The sequence below is a fragment of the Prunus avium genome, chromosome 3 (assembly GCF_965620075.1).
Source record: "Prunus avium chromosome 3, drPruAviu1.hap1.1, whole genome shotgun sequence".
In the NCBI taxonomy this organism is placed as follows: Eukaryota; Viridiplantae; Streptophyta; class Magnoliopsida; order Rosales; family Rosaceae; genus Prunus; species Prunus avium.
Genome location: NC_142286.1, coordinates 34,401,319 through 34,416,624, shown reverse-complemented (window position 1 = coordinate 34,416,624; position 15,306 = coordinate 34,401,319). Strand labels below are relative to the sequence as shown.

Genomic DNA, 15,306 nt, shown 5'->3' with positions numbered 1-15,306 from the left:
TGCTTTTTTTTTTTTTTCTCGGATGAATAACTTTAAACGTTATAAATGTAATACAACGTGACACTAACATAACTCTTATAACTTTGATTATATATATTGAGGTAAAATTACACACCTTTTTTTTTCTCAATTTAAACTGATGATAAAGTCTCAGCAGAAAACCCAAAAAAACATGGGGAATACTACCGTTTGTAGTGCCTATGATTTCACTAGCTAAAGTTAAATCCTTTGCAGTTCCACATTTGCTTTGGTCGTCTCCCCGTCACTAGATTAGGCGTGGTGTTCTTCAAATTTCCGAGATAACTGGCCACTGGAAAGTTTAACAAGAGTGGCCCTATCAGACATCAAAACCTTAACTGGCTTCATTTCAACAACAGGATCCAAACTCTTTTGATTTTGATTTTTTTTCTTTTCAAGGAAATGATTCCAGAATCCTTGCTTTTGCTCCATGTCTTGATCCAAAGATAAACGGCCATCTCCAACTATATTCTCCTCCTCCTGTCAAGAAGAAAAGGAACTTTAGCGTTCTTGAGTGAAGATCATTTAATCAGATAATATCACTTATAACACAAATGCATGCGATTCTCGAGCATACTTACTAACAAGTGAACAACCTATGTCAGGATATCTCAATAACAGAATAATGAGCAGGGAAAATAAGCAAATGGCCACGTAGAAGGGAGGAGGGAACTAAATAGGCTAAATGAAAGTCATTCAAATGGCCATGTAGAAGTCAATGTTCCCTAAGAACTTTTCAAACATAATTTAAGAACAGGAAATGATATTACTAATTACCTTGATGAGCTGATAAGTTAACCAAACTTGCTTGTCCTCTGAATTCTGCATTAAACTAATTATCCTCGGAGCAACTATTCCAAGAGAGAAACTCTAGAAATTCATGGATATTACTTCATCATCTCCACACCGTCTAATGTTGATAGTCATTGAGTCGTCAAAAGACGGCAAAATGTTGCAGCAGGGACGACGTGGAGCCTTCATCTGGAATGTAAAAATGGACTGTAGTTAAATGGCACTGACTAAAAATGACTAAAATATGAAACAAAATTTAATATAAGAAATCAGTTAAATGATACCTCATCAACATCAAGCTCTAGCTTATGTGAGAACACTCTGATTTGCTCCAAATTCTTTATTGCATTTGCTTTCGAGCAGTTTTCCACGCTGTGCCTAGTGTAGGTGCTCCAGATGCCATGGCTATTGGCTATTACGCTTTCTAGAAAAAAGACCGTTGGTCTTTTACATTTATCTTTAGGATAATCTCTCATAGTAAACATATATTGACTTGCATCAAAACTACCACTCCTCCTCCATGGAGTAAAAGTTTTCTGCAGTGAAAGGAGATCTGGGAGGAGTACATTGCCATCATAGACCTGAATAGCATAACCCCACGCAACAGAAAAAGTCAATGAATGCGAAATGTCATAGCAAACAGTTTGCTGCAAAATCCTGGCTGGATCAACATTCACAGCTTCAAAAAGATGTTCTAAAGCTTGAGTCTTGTTCATTTCTGGGAAGATTGGCTCTGCAGCATCCAAATGATGAAGGGACACCAACGGTGACAATGGATGTGCAGATAGCATTCCAAACAAATTCCCCCGCATATCAACCTGGTTAGAGAAATGAAGATAACGCTCTTAAAACTCAGCACATAACTTGAAACAAGTCTGCAACAAGAATCTCAGCTAACAAGCTCAAATTGGATTCCATAGATGTAGGATACCAATCAAAACTATATCATGATCTGAAAACTTGGTTGTCATTAATGAAATCCACAACGTGGCAACAACTAAATTGTCAACTTAGCTTGTGCAAAATAAGCTAATAACTAGAAAATCAGGCCAACAGTAATAGCATCAGCCGTCCAAAAAAAAAATGTAATTGCATCATGTTCAAAGTTGAAACATGACGAAGCAGAGGGGCACAAAATGCAATATAGATTTGTCCAAGTCAAATAACTACTTTACTAATGTCTATTTAGTATGTTTCTTGGTCAAGCCCCAAGGGGAGGATACGTTTTTATTGATGCAGCCAATAGTTCCTTCGAGTAGCTTCCATGACTTTTGGGCCATCCTACAAGTAGCTTCCATTGTAGAAGTTGAAGAAAAATAAAACCTAGAAATCATCCAATTGAAGTTACTACAGTTCAGTTATCCAGTTTTGTCCATCTCATAACGCAATGGGGTTCATGGGCATAATCAAGCCATGTTTGTCAACAACCTTGTAAAACTAAAGAACACCTAATCAAGGAGCAAGTATTCCCATAGCATATATTAACTCTTTCTTCTCAACTTCTTGATTTTATTAAACCTTATTTCTTACAAATGAAGATAAAACTATCAAAACAAAAAAAGAAAAGGGAATGGGCAAGGCCCAAATACAAAGTTAGTATAAATCAACTGCTGCCCAGCTGGAAGAGTTCGGTCTCTGAAGGAAATAGGATCTATAAAATCTGAAAATGATAGATGTCCCAAATCTAAGATGGATCAACAGCCAATAGAATAACTAGTAGAGAAGTATCATCCCCCCTTATTCCCAGTACCGCCATTCTCCATTCAGTAGAGCACACCATAGAGTTTGGCAGCTTGCATCAAAACCAACCTTCCCATTCTGTAGCTCCCTACAAACCAGGGAACACCTACAAAACGTCTCCTGAGCAAACCGAAAAACGTCTCTCCAAGGCCGTCTTCCCTTAAACTATCGTGTGCAGGTAAGGAATCACAATCTCAAAGAGCCTATCACTACACCAACCATCATGCCATAACAGATTACTATTCCCATTTCCCCAACTTCAAGGGCAAGTTCTAGAAGGTCCAAACCATTCCTTAGTTCTTAAAAAGAGAAAGCTTCACTAAACACAATCGGCCACCTATTAAAAGAGTGAGCCTTTTAATCTGGATCAAAAAGTTTATGATAATTAATTACACTTTCCTTGCAAAGTGCAATCCATTAAACACCGTCAAGCAATTACTTTCATAACAAAAACCAGTTTCAACCAATTTCAGGATACATAAAATTCAACTATTGAGGAGAATGCATGTACAAACCATCAAAATCTTATAATGAAAAAGGCAAATTAAATATTCACATTCTATACCTGATGAAACCCAGGCTCATGGGTCAACCCAACGCCGAGCTCCGCCACACATGAGAAAACTCTAGCATCGCTTCCGTACAAGTGGCCGTACCTCATCAGGCAAGAGTCAAAAACCCTTGCTAGAACCCTAGCCAGTGAATGGCTAATGGCGAACCCTCCACCGCCAAAAGCCATTTCGAACGTGTACTTCACATTTTGCTGGTAGCTCTCCGAATTGCTCCCAACGTAAAACCACCGATCGTGGTCGTACTTCGACAAAGTCTTCACCAGGTTCTCGACGAAAAACACCGTGTCGTCGTCGCCAAAAATGAACCACCTCACGTCGGGCTCGCCGCGATCGACGACCTCCTTGACCGCGCGCGCCACGCGGATCGCGGACCGGAGCCCTCCCTGGAAAGTGTAAGGAAATCGGGAGGTGTCGCCGGAGACGACGACCTGCGCGCCGGAGCCGTAGCCGTGGGAATCGAGCGGGGCCCGGTCGAGGAAGGCGAAGGCGCGAGTGGAGATCGGGGAGCACCAGAGGCGGATGTAGGGCTCGCGGCGGGCCCAGGAGCGAGAGGAGGACGCGATGGCGAAGACGAGGTGGCGGCGCGTGGTGGGAGAGGACGAGTAGCGCGAGATAAAGGTCGGCGGCGCGTGGATGAAGAGCAAGTAGAGGTTGAAGAAGATGGAGATGATCAAGAGGAGTGTCTTGAAGCGAGAGAGGGTCAGGGTTTTGGGCATTACGAATGGGAGGGAAAGAGAGAGGTAGCGGAATCGGATTGCTTTGCACGCAGAGTTCGTTTTTCTTTTGATTTTTTGGTACATTACAAATTTGCAATAAAACCACTCACAGTCACAGTCGCAGAGATGATTATGTCTGCCGGATTGTTTTTTTTTTTTTTTTCCTTCTGAGAGCGCGAGATAATATTATGTTGGTCGTTTTAAAAGAAATTTTTCTCGGATTACATTTGCTTGGGCTTTTACACAATGGGCTATCAGTATGCTAGAAGCTTGGTGCAGGCTGCAGCCCAATTCCATTTCATTCTTTTTCACTCTAATGTACGGGGAGAGGATATAAAACTCCGGTATAACGGGCGGGCACAATTCCTAGATCAACTTATCTGAATTTGGCCTAAGCCACGTATGCCTTTGAAGAATTAGTTAACATAACCAAAATTGTTAAAATTGTCTACATCATTATGATAAACAAATTTGTTCATATTGGAACAATTAAAGTAAAAAGGGTCAGTGAAAAAGGATCTTGATTTGCAGACCAATTGTCTCATATTTGGATCCCATAATATCTTGATAGTGTGTGTGAAATCCTCTCCCCTCACCAACCTTTGTTTTTTGTCCAAAGCATCACCAATATTGATGGCCCGGGAAGGGATCCATCTGCACCTCCTTTTTTTGATATGATTATATATCTTCTTATTTAAAATATGCATCAAATAAGTGGACATGATATTTGACAACAATAGTCTTTTGAAATTGACCAAATGCACCAAACTAGTCTTTTTTATCCATTACTTTTTAAATTATTGGTATTCATTCACCAACTCAACACATTGGAGTATTTGTCAAAGTGGGTTCATATGTCCACACCAAAACAAAACGTGGACAAAGACATTTTCTGCCTGAATTTATTCATACAAACTCTATTGACAATACTGGTAGGGCCCTAATTGGAAGGCTTTAATTCTAGGCCATATAAACAAAGCTTTCTTCTTTATTAGTAACCAAAATTGAGTGGGCAACCACTCAGCAAGATAATCATGGCTCAGAAAATCCCATCAAGCATCTTGTAAATCTCAGAGCTTAATCATGTTTAGCCTTTTCTAATTTGTCAAATTAGTGGTTTCTATTTTGTCAAAACTAGTGGTGTTTCAAATCCTTTTTGTGCTTGATTCCTTCGCAGCCCTCTGTTTGACAAATAAACATCCACCCCCGGAAAAATTGATAAACAAAAGAACCCACAGGAATCCATCTCATGGTTCCCATTCAAAGCTGTGGACGATTGATAACCCAAGTTTTTTCTGAATCACAAATTTAATGGGAAAAAGAAAATGGAAAGGTGGAACTTAAGAAAAGGAAGTACAATGACACATTTGTCATGTAGTCGCATGGTTGTCATTACAATGAAGACTTTGAAAACTCTTGGACAGAAATTCATCTCCATTAACTCCATGTAAAGAGTTGACATACCAAGCCAAAAGTTTTATAAATGGCTTTTTTTGGCTCCAACTTCTTGGCCGTGCCATATTTGAGATTCCAAAATGTGCAGAGGTGTAGAAGAGAGTGGTTTCTGCCAGCCACCAGTTAGTTCCCCAACAGGGTATGCGTGTTGTGAGCTCTGCAGCAAAAGGGCTTCATTGTATTGCCTAGCAGATGATGCATATTTGTGTAGAAAATGTGACCAATGGGTTCATGGGGCTAATTTCTTAGCTCTCAGGCATGTTCGGTGCCTGCTTTGCAACACATGCCAGAATCTTACTCAAAGATATGTCGTAAGGATTTCGGTTGAGGTGATGCTTCCAACCATTCTGAGTTGGGTGGAGAGAAAACGATGCAGTTCAAATGACAAAAGAAGGCGCTCAACCACACTGAAGAGGCCTTTCCTTTTTATGTGAGATATATATATATAGTTTCTCTTTTATGTGATTTTTTTTCGTTGTTGTTGTGGGATTAATTGGTAGAGAACCAGTGTAGCCTATGAGGTATACTGAAGATGGTAACTTAAACTATCTGAATTCCAAAAGCAACAGTTTCAAGGTATCTCAAACTGAATGACTAACCGAGGTTACTGAGAGAATGCATATTTATTCTTTGATCTATCTGGATGTCCTGTATTTATGAGCACTAAGCTTAGATCATCACTTAGGCAGAGAAATTCAGTGTTGCATATTCCTGATATTCAATACAGAAGTTCTGGTATGTCACAATAGTATATGGATGTTTGTTACCACATGAGGGCCATTTTACTGCTAGAAACGTTGTTTGGATGCTTGGCCTCGACTCGAAGCAAGGCTCAGGCCACCAAAATAAGAAGAAAAAAGCAAAGAAACATGGTGATTCACAATCTGCCTCAAAATTTTGGCCAGAGAAGACTGCAAACCACAGAGTTCAAAATTAGTGATGGTTAAGAGACAGAACACCTGCCATCTATAGTTGTTGGGGAAGGACTGCTGCTATAATCATTCAAAGGAAGAGCATGGCAATGCAAGGACGGTTTAAAGAGAACATTTGTCCATTAGTCTCTAGAACAAAGATGAACCTGCGAATATAATCCAATGGAAATATACTAAAATCCCGTTAGCCATCACATATCTACTTCTTTCTAATTATCTTGAACATTATGTTTATGCTCCACAATGAATAGCCTGTTCTGGCAAGAGAAAATACTCAGTTATTTCTGAATTATAAAAACTGACCTGCTAAGATTTTTCTTGCATTTAAGAACATCCATGAGTACCAACACAAAATCAAAAGAATATCATTTTGTTTTATAATAAAGAAGTTATTTCATAGCATTGATTGACAAGTTGTGGCAGTATTGAAAGAGCCACTTCAACCAATATTCAGAGATTCAGAAATATATATATATATATATATATATATATATATATATATATAATTATTAAGGGTGGCATTTTATACCGAAAAACCGAAAAACCGCAAAAACCAACCGATAATTTACCGCAATGAAACCGCAATTGCGGTAAACCGAACCGCATTTGCGGTATTTAGAACCGAACCGCATTTGTGGTTGCGGTTGCGGTATTTGATTTTCAAAACTTGCGGTTACCGCAAACCGCGAATATATTTTAAATAATATTGTCTATATTATGTTATATGTAAAATATCCTATTCTTTCACAAGTTGCCAAGGATATCTTTGCAATTCCAAGTTCTACGGTTGCTAGTGCAAATGCTTTTAACCTAGGCAAGAGGATTGTGGATCCTTTTAGAAGTTCTTTGCATCCTAAAATGGTAGAGGCATTAGTGTGTACTAGTGATTGGCTTAGAGCGGACGAATTTTCCTTTTACAAGGAACCAACGGATGATGAGGTTGAATTCTACAAGGAAATGGAATATATGACAACTTGTAAGTTATTAGTTTATTTATGCTCATGTTATTTATGCTTCTTCTTATAATAAAATGTACTAAACTTATGTTGTTTTATTTGTAGATAGCATTGGTGCTCAAACAACACAACGGGGTTCTTCAAATCCACTCACCACTGCCAACACTTGAGTTTGTAACTTTAGTTTGTAACATTGGTGCATTGCATTTTCCTTTTAGTTTGTAACTTTAATTAACTTTGAATTGGATTTTCTTTTGGGTTGTAACTTAAATTTATTTTGCATTGCATTTTCCTTTTGGTTTGTAACTTTAAAGAATTTGGAATTGGAATGCTTGAGAAGTTTAACTTTAATTGGAATGCTTGGAATTGAACTTTAATTTTCTTTAGATTGTGAATGCTTGAGAAGTTGAGGAGATTGTGAATTTATATATGCTTGAGAAGTTGGATTTTTATGACACAAAAAGAACTTGCGGTTTTAAACCGCTAATTCACGGTAACCGACCGCGTTTTGCGGTTTCAAAAATCACCATACCGCAAATAGTCGGTCGGTTTGCGGTTTGGACAAAAATTCGCGGTTACCGAACCGCAACCACCCCTAATAATTATAATCTATAGGAACTTTTCACATTTCAAACAAGATTGATGCATCTAATTGTTGTAAAAGAGAATTATAGTTCATCAAACAAAGCTGTTTATAAAAATAATGGTTTATTCCAATAGAAAAGGGTCGGACTTGCAGACTAGTGGTCTCAGGTTCAAACCCCATGACACCTTAAAGTATGGGAATTGGGTGTCCATAAAGTAGTGTGTGTGAGAAAAACATCATCCCCAATATTGCTTGTATATAAAAAAAAATGGTTTGGTTTGGATTTGGACCAAAAATATGGGAATTGGGTGTCCATTTTTGGGTTCTATGCAATGTTTTTCTTGGAGAAGTACATTATTGGGCCCAATAACGTAGAGGCCCAAAATAACAGCAAAAGCAAATTGACGCTATAAAACACACCATAAGACGGCAGCCGTTTTCAACAGAAAAAAAAATATAAGAAAAAACGGCAGCCGTGAATATTGAACCCGCTTCCAGTCCTAAAATCTACTCTTGCTTTCATCTTTAGAGATTCCAAGTAGCCAAGTAAAGATACGAAATACAAAGTAGAAGAGTTGTGCTGGTAGTGATTTCATAGCACCCTCGTTTTGGCTTTTTTGTTTCAACCCATTGCACCAATTTATGTGCAAGTTCTTTAGAGATTCAATTGCTTTCTTTTTTGCCAAGAAACTGTTTGGGGTTTGATTTTGGATACAGAATTTCAAAATTATATAGGTTTGTGCGGTTCTGGTTATGATTTGAGTATTTTTGTTCTCTTTCAAATTGTTAAACCCTACAAGTTTTGAGTTCTATTATATTTGTTTGTATAAATAATTTTCATTTTGTTTAGGGTGTCATTTTGTTTTTGTTCTTCTCATTGTTATGTATTCCTCCATAAACTCATCATCACTATTCTCGTTTTGGTACGTTTTTCTATCCAGCCAATATCATTTGGTATCAGAACCTGGACATGGATCAAAGATTGAAAGAGCTTGAGATTCAAGTCCGCTCTCTTGTTTCTGGTCAACAACAAATTTTGGACAAGCTTTCTGAGCTCCCCTATAAGCGTAACTCTCAAACTATCCGTGATCACGAGGATGATGCTAATGGCGGACGACACTGCAGACACTGCAGCACCAACAAGAATACGAAAGGGACCAATTCGAGTGGATTGCAGCCATCCTACTATCCAAGGTTGGTGGTTAAACTCAACCTCCTCTATTTTAAAAACTTAAACAGATAGATAAAAGATTGTACCTACCTCTGTTGTCCAGCTTGCACATGGAAGGAGAGTGTGAGAAGGCCTATAAATCTGTGTTCATACTGGCACAATCTTTTGGAAGACTACATGAAGGTGTGTTATATGAAGTAAAAATCGAACAAGGATCAGGAGCAATTATGGGGGGAAGACGAGGCGGAGCACTCGTGGGTGAAGAAGATCGACCGCCATTGCTTAATCCTGTAAACAAGATCTTTGGTAAGAGCGATATGGATCCCCTGTACAGTTGTCGTTTGGTGGCTGTGAGGTTCAATGGATTGTCCAAGTTATACATGTTGGTAACTGCTCGCGATGCCCTTAGGCACTGCCTTAGGTCCACCACCACCGCCCCCACGAAACCGGACTTGAAGGGACGTATTTTCGACACAGAGACTAAGTCATTCTATACATTTACGCACCCCAAATCATTTAACGAAAGGTCAACTTTGATGTCTGCGAATAACAAGCTTTATCATCTTGGAATTCCAGATTCTTGGTCCCTAAATAATCCAAGTGTAGCCTTTGAGCGGTATGATCCCTGCAATGACTGTTGGGAGCCGCTGCCATCTGTTCCCTTTGCACTCTATCAGGGCAGAGGAGGGATGGCTGGTTATGCTGTTTACGGAAATAATATTTTGCTCTCTTCCAGTGCCGACGAGAGTTTCATTGCTTTTAATGTGAAGGAAAGCAAATGGCATCCTGTCTCAGCTAAGCGGTCTTTTTCTTTCAGCGGGAGGGCTGTGGTTGTAGGCAATACCATCTATTGTTTATCCACCCATTATGGGATGGTTTCAAAGTTCTCCTTTGATCCTAGTACGTATTCTATAAGCGAAACGCAGCGACTTTTGGGTTTGGTATACTACAAAAAGTATATGGTAAACGGATATTTTGAACAGCGCTCAGGGTATATGGTTCATCTAGGGAACTTGGATTTTTGTCTTGTCCAGACTGCCACTGACTGCGATTGTCATGGTCGTCAACCCATTTGGATCACCACGTTCCAAATTGTCTGTGAAGGAGGAAAAAGCTCTATCAACACCTTGCATTCAACTGTTTATGATGTGGACCTAAATGGCGAGCACAAATTCTTAATCGGTTTCAGCTTCACTCCGTTAGTTACTTTCCTTCATGTTTGTCTTTAATTCTTCTTGCCCCTCTTAATTTAATATACTAATTTGTATGATTTTTTTATTTTCTTATGACTTAGAGATTGCGAGGATAAGGAACCCAAAGGAGAAGAAACTAAGGTGAAACTAATACATGAAATATTTTTATCTATTAATGCCATAAATCAAATTGTACAAGTGTTTTGAGTTATAATTTCTGACAACATGTGGTTGGGTTTCACAGGGACCACTGGAAAAGAGATGCAAACGGAAAGGACACTGCAAGCGTGGGATCAAGCCCAGGACCAAGATTGGGACCAAGCGCTGGAAAATCCTTTGGCCTCTGTTTGAAGAGAGGCCTCACTTTGGGCAAGTTCTGAAGTTCTGAAGTTGGGTTTGTGACATAAGAATTGGGTTTTACTATTTTTAACTACTCTACTGCTGCTGCTAATGTATACAGTAGCAGAGTTTAGAGTTTAATCACCAGCTGCTTTTCTTTATCCCATCATTCTGTCTGGAACTGGAATACTTGTAGTATTAATTAGCATCTGGATATATCTTAATGTGATCTGTAAATTTACCTATGTGCTTTTGAGATTGGTTATGTAATTACTAGTAGTATCAGCTTTGAAATAGTTTGTTAGGCTTAGGAGTTGACCATGTAGTGTTTATTTATGGAAGAATAGGTGGATTTGTGGCGTTTATGGTGGGAGGTTGTATAATCTAATCGGATTTGTGACGTCTGTTAGGCTTTATATTACTTTCAAGCAATACACGCGTCTTTTGAAGTTCCAATGAGACTTCGAAATGCTCAATTTTTGCCTTAACCAAGGTGATACTCGTTTTTTATTTTTTTTTTGAAGTTAACCATGGTGATAGACTTAGTCTAAAGTCTAATAGGCATGTAGCAAATACATATAGCATATGGTTTGAGTACCAGAGACGGTCGGTTTTGTTCTTTCAGATTAGTGAAAAAGAACGCACAAGGTACCATTTACAGAAAATGCTTATTAGGTTTGCACTCATGCTCTTATGGGTGCTGAAGAAACAACTTAATTAATTTTTTTGGTTGAAAACAACTTAATTTTTGCCTTCTTAGGCCATCTCTAATCCATGAGGCCAAACTAAAAAAATCTCAAATTATAGCCCAATTCATCTCCCAACCCAAGAAAAGTAAGGAGCCAAAATTTGGAAAAATTCAGGCCAAATACCGGTCCAGCCATTACCTGGACTGGAAAACTTTTTGGTGGAGCCCACTCAAGGCTGAGACATGCCATTTGCAAGGAAGGGTGATTGGGGCGCACGATACTGGTCCTACAGATTGTGTCGCCCCACTTGTCAAAGGCTGGGGATTTAGCTGTTGGAATTCAATGACACAGTTCAAAACAACCCTTTTTTTTTCTTTTTTTGTTTATTCCAATAATATCCTAAATCAACAATCTAGATTAAATCCAAGCTATTTTAACGGTTTAAAAAAAAATCCAACGGCTGAAATTTAAATCTAACGGTCGAAATAATATTTTAAATTAATCTAAATCAGATCCAACCCCAAAACTCACTCCAAACTCTATAAATACTTAAGGACGTCATCGCCCTCAGGCAACAACTCAGGCTGTTTTTGCCTTTGTGCCTGCCGAGGCTTGTGGAGCCCACATCTGTCCGGGCTGCTTACTGCGCGCTGGAGCTTGCTTTGTGGGCATAGGGGGCCTTTTGCCTGTGCTGGGGTGTAGCGCTGGAAGTGCTCTTGTATCTCTGCCAATTGAAGTCTTCTTCTTCTTCTTTGTTTCTCGGTAGTATCAATGAATCCTACCTTTTATGCACTCTACCCTCCACCTTCCACCCTCTCTCTCTCTCTCTCTCTGTCTCTCTCTCTCTCTCTCTGTGTGATGGTTAGAATACAAAGTAATAAGGAGAAGTTGGAACATGAGGAGGGGAGGAAGACAACTCAATGGGAAACTGAAGGATTGGAGGAGGAATATAACAGAGATGGGGGCGGTGAAGGGGGACTGCCAGTTGAACGATTTTTTATTTTTATTTTTTTGTTATTTTCTAATTTTATTATTGGAAGTCAAAATCTAATTAAATGTGTAAATAGTTTTAATTTTCTTTTAAATGTGACACGTGGTAAATTTGAAAATAAGTATCAAATGCTAACATGGTAGTACCGTACTACTTTATAATCTCTCGCGGCTTTGGGGGTCCCATTTCCCACCCACTTTCAATGTTATTCTTAATATAATAAAATAAACACTTTATCATATTAGGTTTGCACTCATGCTCTCATGGGTGTTGAAGAAACAACTTAATTTATGCGTTCTTAGCCCTTTAGCCTTCCAACTAGGCCAATTGTAGCCTAGCTATTGCAGAAACCAAATTTTTTTTTTTTGTGGGCTCAGCGCATGTGCTGCCCAACAAGACGAATTATCCCATGTGGGCGTGATCAGGAAAACATCTCGTGCAACTGTGATCCAAGGGTTGATATTAATGACGCGATGACGTCAGCTATCCGTTGCTCTTTTTTTTCATTTAACGTTTTAAATGTATTTAAATTAATTTTTTTTTATACTATATGTATAAATTGGTTCTTACCGTTGGAGGTCATAACCTTTTGGAACGTTAACTTTTTTTTCCCTCAAAATAGTAGTTTAATTAAATTAAACAATACATAGTTGTGGAATATATAAGTGTTATATCATAGTTTTACTCAAAATAATAAAACTGTATTTAAATTCGTTTCTTTTTTACCTTTTAACATTTTAAATGTATTTAAATTCTTTATTTATAATATATATATATATATATTAAATGGTTTTTACTGTAGGAGATCAGAACCATTTCAAATTTTAACTTTTCTTTTTTTCTTTTTATGTTATAAATGAATAATTTTTTTTTAAAACAATACATAGTAGTGGAATGTAGGAGTGTTGTATCATAGTTTTCTCAAAATAATAAAATATAGAGGGCCCTAAAATATAGCCATGCATGGCTGGAGATGGAAAAATTTAGCCATACACTAATCTTTAAAAAATTAATATTTTGGAGGGCTAAAATTATAGCCCTGGACTACATTTAGCCCTATGACTAGAGATGGCCTATGGTTCATGGTCTTTAGAGAACACAGGGATAGGAAAGAAAGTGGAAGGGGTCCAATGGGAAAGAGGCAGAAGAAAAAATGAAGAAAAGCTTAAGGGTTTCAAACATAGAATAGAGCTGTGATCCTCATAAAACAATAATAAAAGTTTAAAATGGAAATTAAATGCTGCATAAGTGTATAACAAGAAAGCAAACAAGTTGGGAGTATTTCAAAATGTATTGAAACTTTAAAGGCACGTGTATAGCTTAGAAGGGAGAGTGTGAGTTCTCAGTCGGCTTGTTTGATAGAAGATGACTAGACTGGACTGGACTAGACTAGACCAGCAAAATGCTTATATTTTATGTGCATTCAAGGTATAAAATGGAAATGTTGCCTAACTTGGAAGAAGAATGAGGACTATCTCTAAGAGGGTGATGACTAAATCTTATCCCTCTAATTCCCTTGAAAATGGTGGAATTATAAGGGATAAATTTTACCCATCAACCTCTTATGAATAGTCCCCCCTTCATCCTCTAAATTAGACAACAACATCCATATTATACCTTGAATGCACATGAAATATAGGCATTTTGTGCAACATAGCATGAGAATATCCTGTAACCCCAGCTGCAGGCAACGTAGCATCTTTTACTTACCAATATTTTGCTCTTTTAATTAGGATTTTTAAAATTTTAGGCCCTTTTCTTTAAAAATGCGCACAAGAAAAACACAATTGCGGAAAACCAAAAAAAATTATGAATGAAATATTTCATAATACGATAAATGTAATCATTTACACTCATGAAGAAGAAGAGCAATTGAGTTAAATGTAAAATTCAATTGAATAAAAAAAGCAATACTATATGAATAAATTTGTGTGTATAAAACAGCAATACAATTTCAAATTAAGATAAAAAAGAACATGCTTTACTTGCTTAAATCGATTTTGAACATTGTATTCATACAATTTTTATTAAAATTTATTCGTATTGTATGGTTTATTCTATAAAGGTGAAGAGATAAAATTATAATAGCATGTGTTTCCGCGCATATTAAGGGTCTTTTTTTAATCACGCACACTATGTGTGACTTAAAAATCTTTTCATTTCTTTGTAATTGTATTTTTTAGTTTGCCGTTTTCGAAGTTTTCATTTATTGTCCATGTTTTTCTCAATGCGCGTTTCAACAGTTTTTTTTTTTTCCTTTTATCGCAAGTAGACTATTGAGACAAGAATTTAGAAAGAAAAAAAAGGTATAGAATCTTTTGAGGGACACTCTTTAAAGCTCACTATAAATCTTTTGAGAATCCCTTTGAAACTCTATGTGTGTGTGTATATATATATATTCCCAGAGATTTACATTTGGGTGGCCATAGAATTCGTAAAAAGAAAAAGAGCAAACTGACTATTAAGCCCAAACAAGTAAAGTTCGTAGTCGGATCGGATGCAATTGATGGGGTCGTCCCGAATCATAAAAACAAGTTGCGTGTAACTGAAAAAAGTGTCGCGTAACCAAACGGTCTGCCGCATGGCGCTTTGAATGTTTCTGTGGGGCGCTTTGTGGCAAACCGTCATCTTCCCCCTACTTTAATTGAGCGAAGAAATAGAAAAGCAGAAGACTAGAGCTGCAGGGCAGCAAAGACACACAGAGCACAGAGATAGAGAAGAAAGAAAAACAATTGAAGATAATACTTCTTTAACAGCTCTCTCAGTCAGTCTTCTTCCTCGCACGAAACGGAAGACGCCGAAAGCCGAAGTGCCCCCAAAGTCGTTGTAATTTACGAGCCAGCCATACCAAGCCACAGTACGGATGCAAAAGCGTTTTAGCTGACAATACATACTCTCCATTCAAACAGTTTTAGTGCAGGTAAGCTAAATCATTTGACAAATGAATGTATGTTTCTATGTTGTGTGTGCATTTCTAATTTTGGTGATACTTTGATTAGATTTCTACTCAAAATGAAGATTGTTTATATCATAATCAACCAAGCACATTCGGCCTCAAGCGACCAACACTCAGGAAGGGAAATACACTAAACAAGCACACAGGCAAGCCCTCAGAAGACGAGTGACATCATCCCCTTCTCAACCTACCGAAGGAAG

At 37.9% G+C, this 15,306-nt stretch overlaps 2 protein-coding genes across 2 annotated transcripts; one reads left to right on the top strand and one right to left on the bottom strand.

Moving 5' to 3' along the window:
- Positions 1-64: 64 nt before the first annotated feature.
- LOC110754475 (glycosyltransferase (DUF604)) lies at positions 65-4,012 on the bottom strand. Its single transcript, XM_021955542.2, has 4 exons — positions 3,116-4,012; positions 1,095-1,628; positions 796-999; positions 65-498 (listed from the first exon to the last, which is right to left on the bottom strand). The coding sequence occupies exons 1-3, from the start codon at positions 3,920-3,922 to the stop codon at positions 889-891; spliced, it is 1,452 nt and encodes a 483-aa protein (XP_021811234.2). The 5' UTR covers positions 3,923-4,012; the 3' UTR covers positions 65-498; positions 796-888.
- A 4,211-nt stretch (positions 4,013-8,223) lies between these two features.
- LOC148296007 (uncharacterized) lies at positions 8,224-10,840 on the top strand. Its single transcript, XM_088251123.1, has 5 exons — positions 8,224-8,502; positions 8,709-8,961; positions 9,042-10,136; positions 10,233-10,272; positions 10,376-10,840. Exons 2-5 carry the CDS (start codon positions 8,738-8,740, stop codon positions 10,517-10,519), a joined length of 1,503 nt encoding a protein of 500 aa, XP_088107249.1. The 5' UTR covers positions 8,224-8,502; positions 8,709-8,737; the 3' UTR covers positions 10,520-10,840.
- Positions 10,841-15,306: the final 4,466 nt, after the last annotated feature.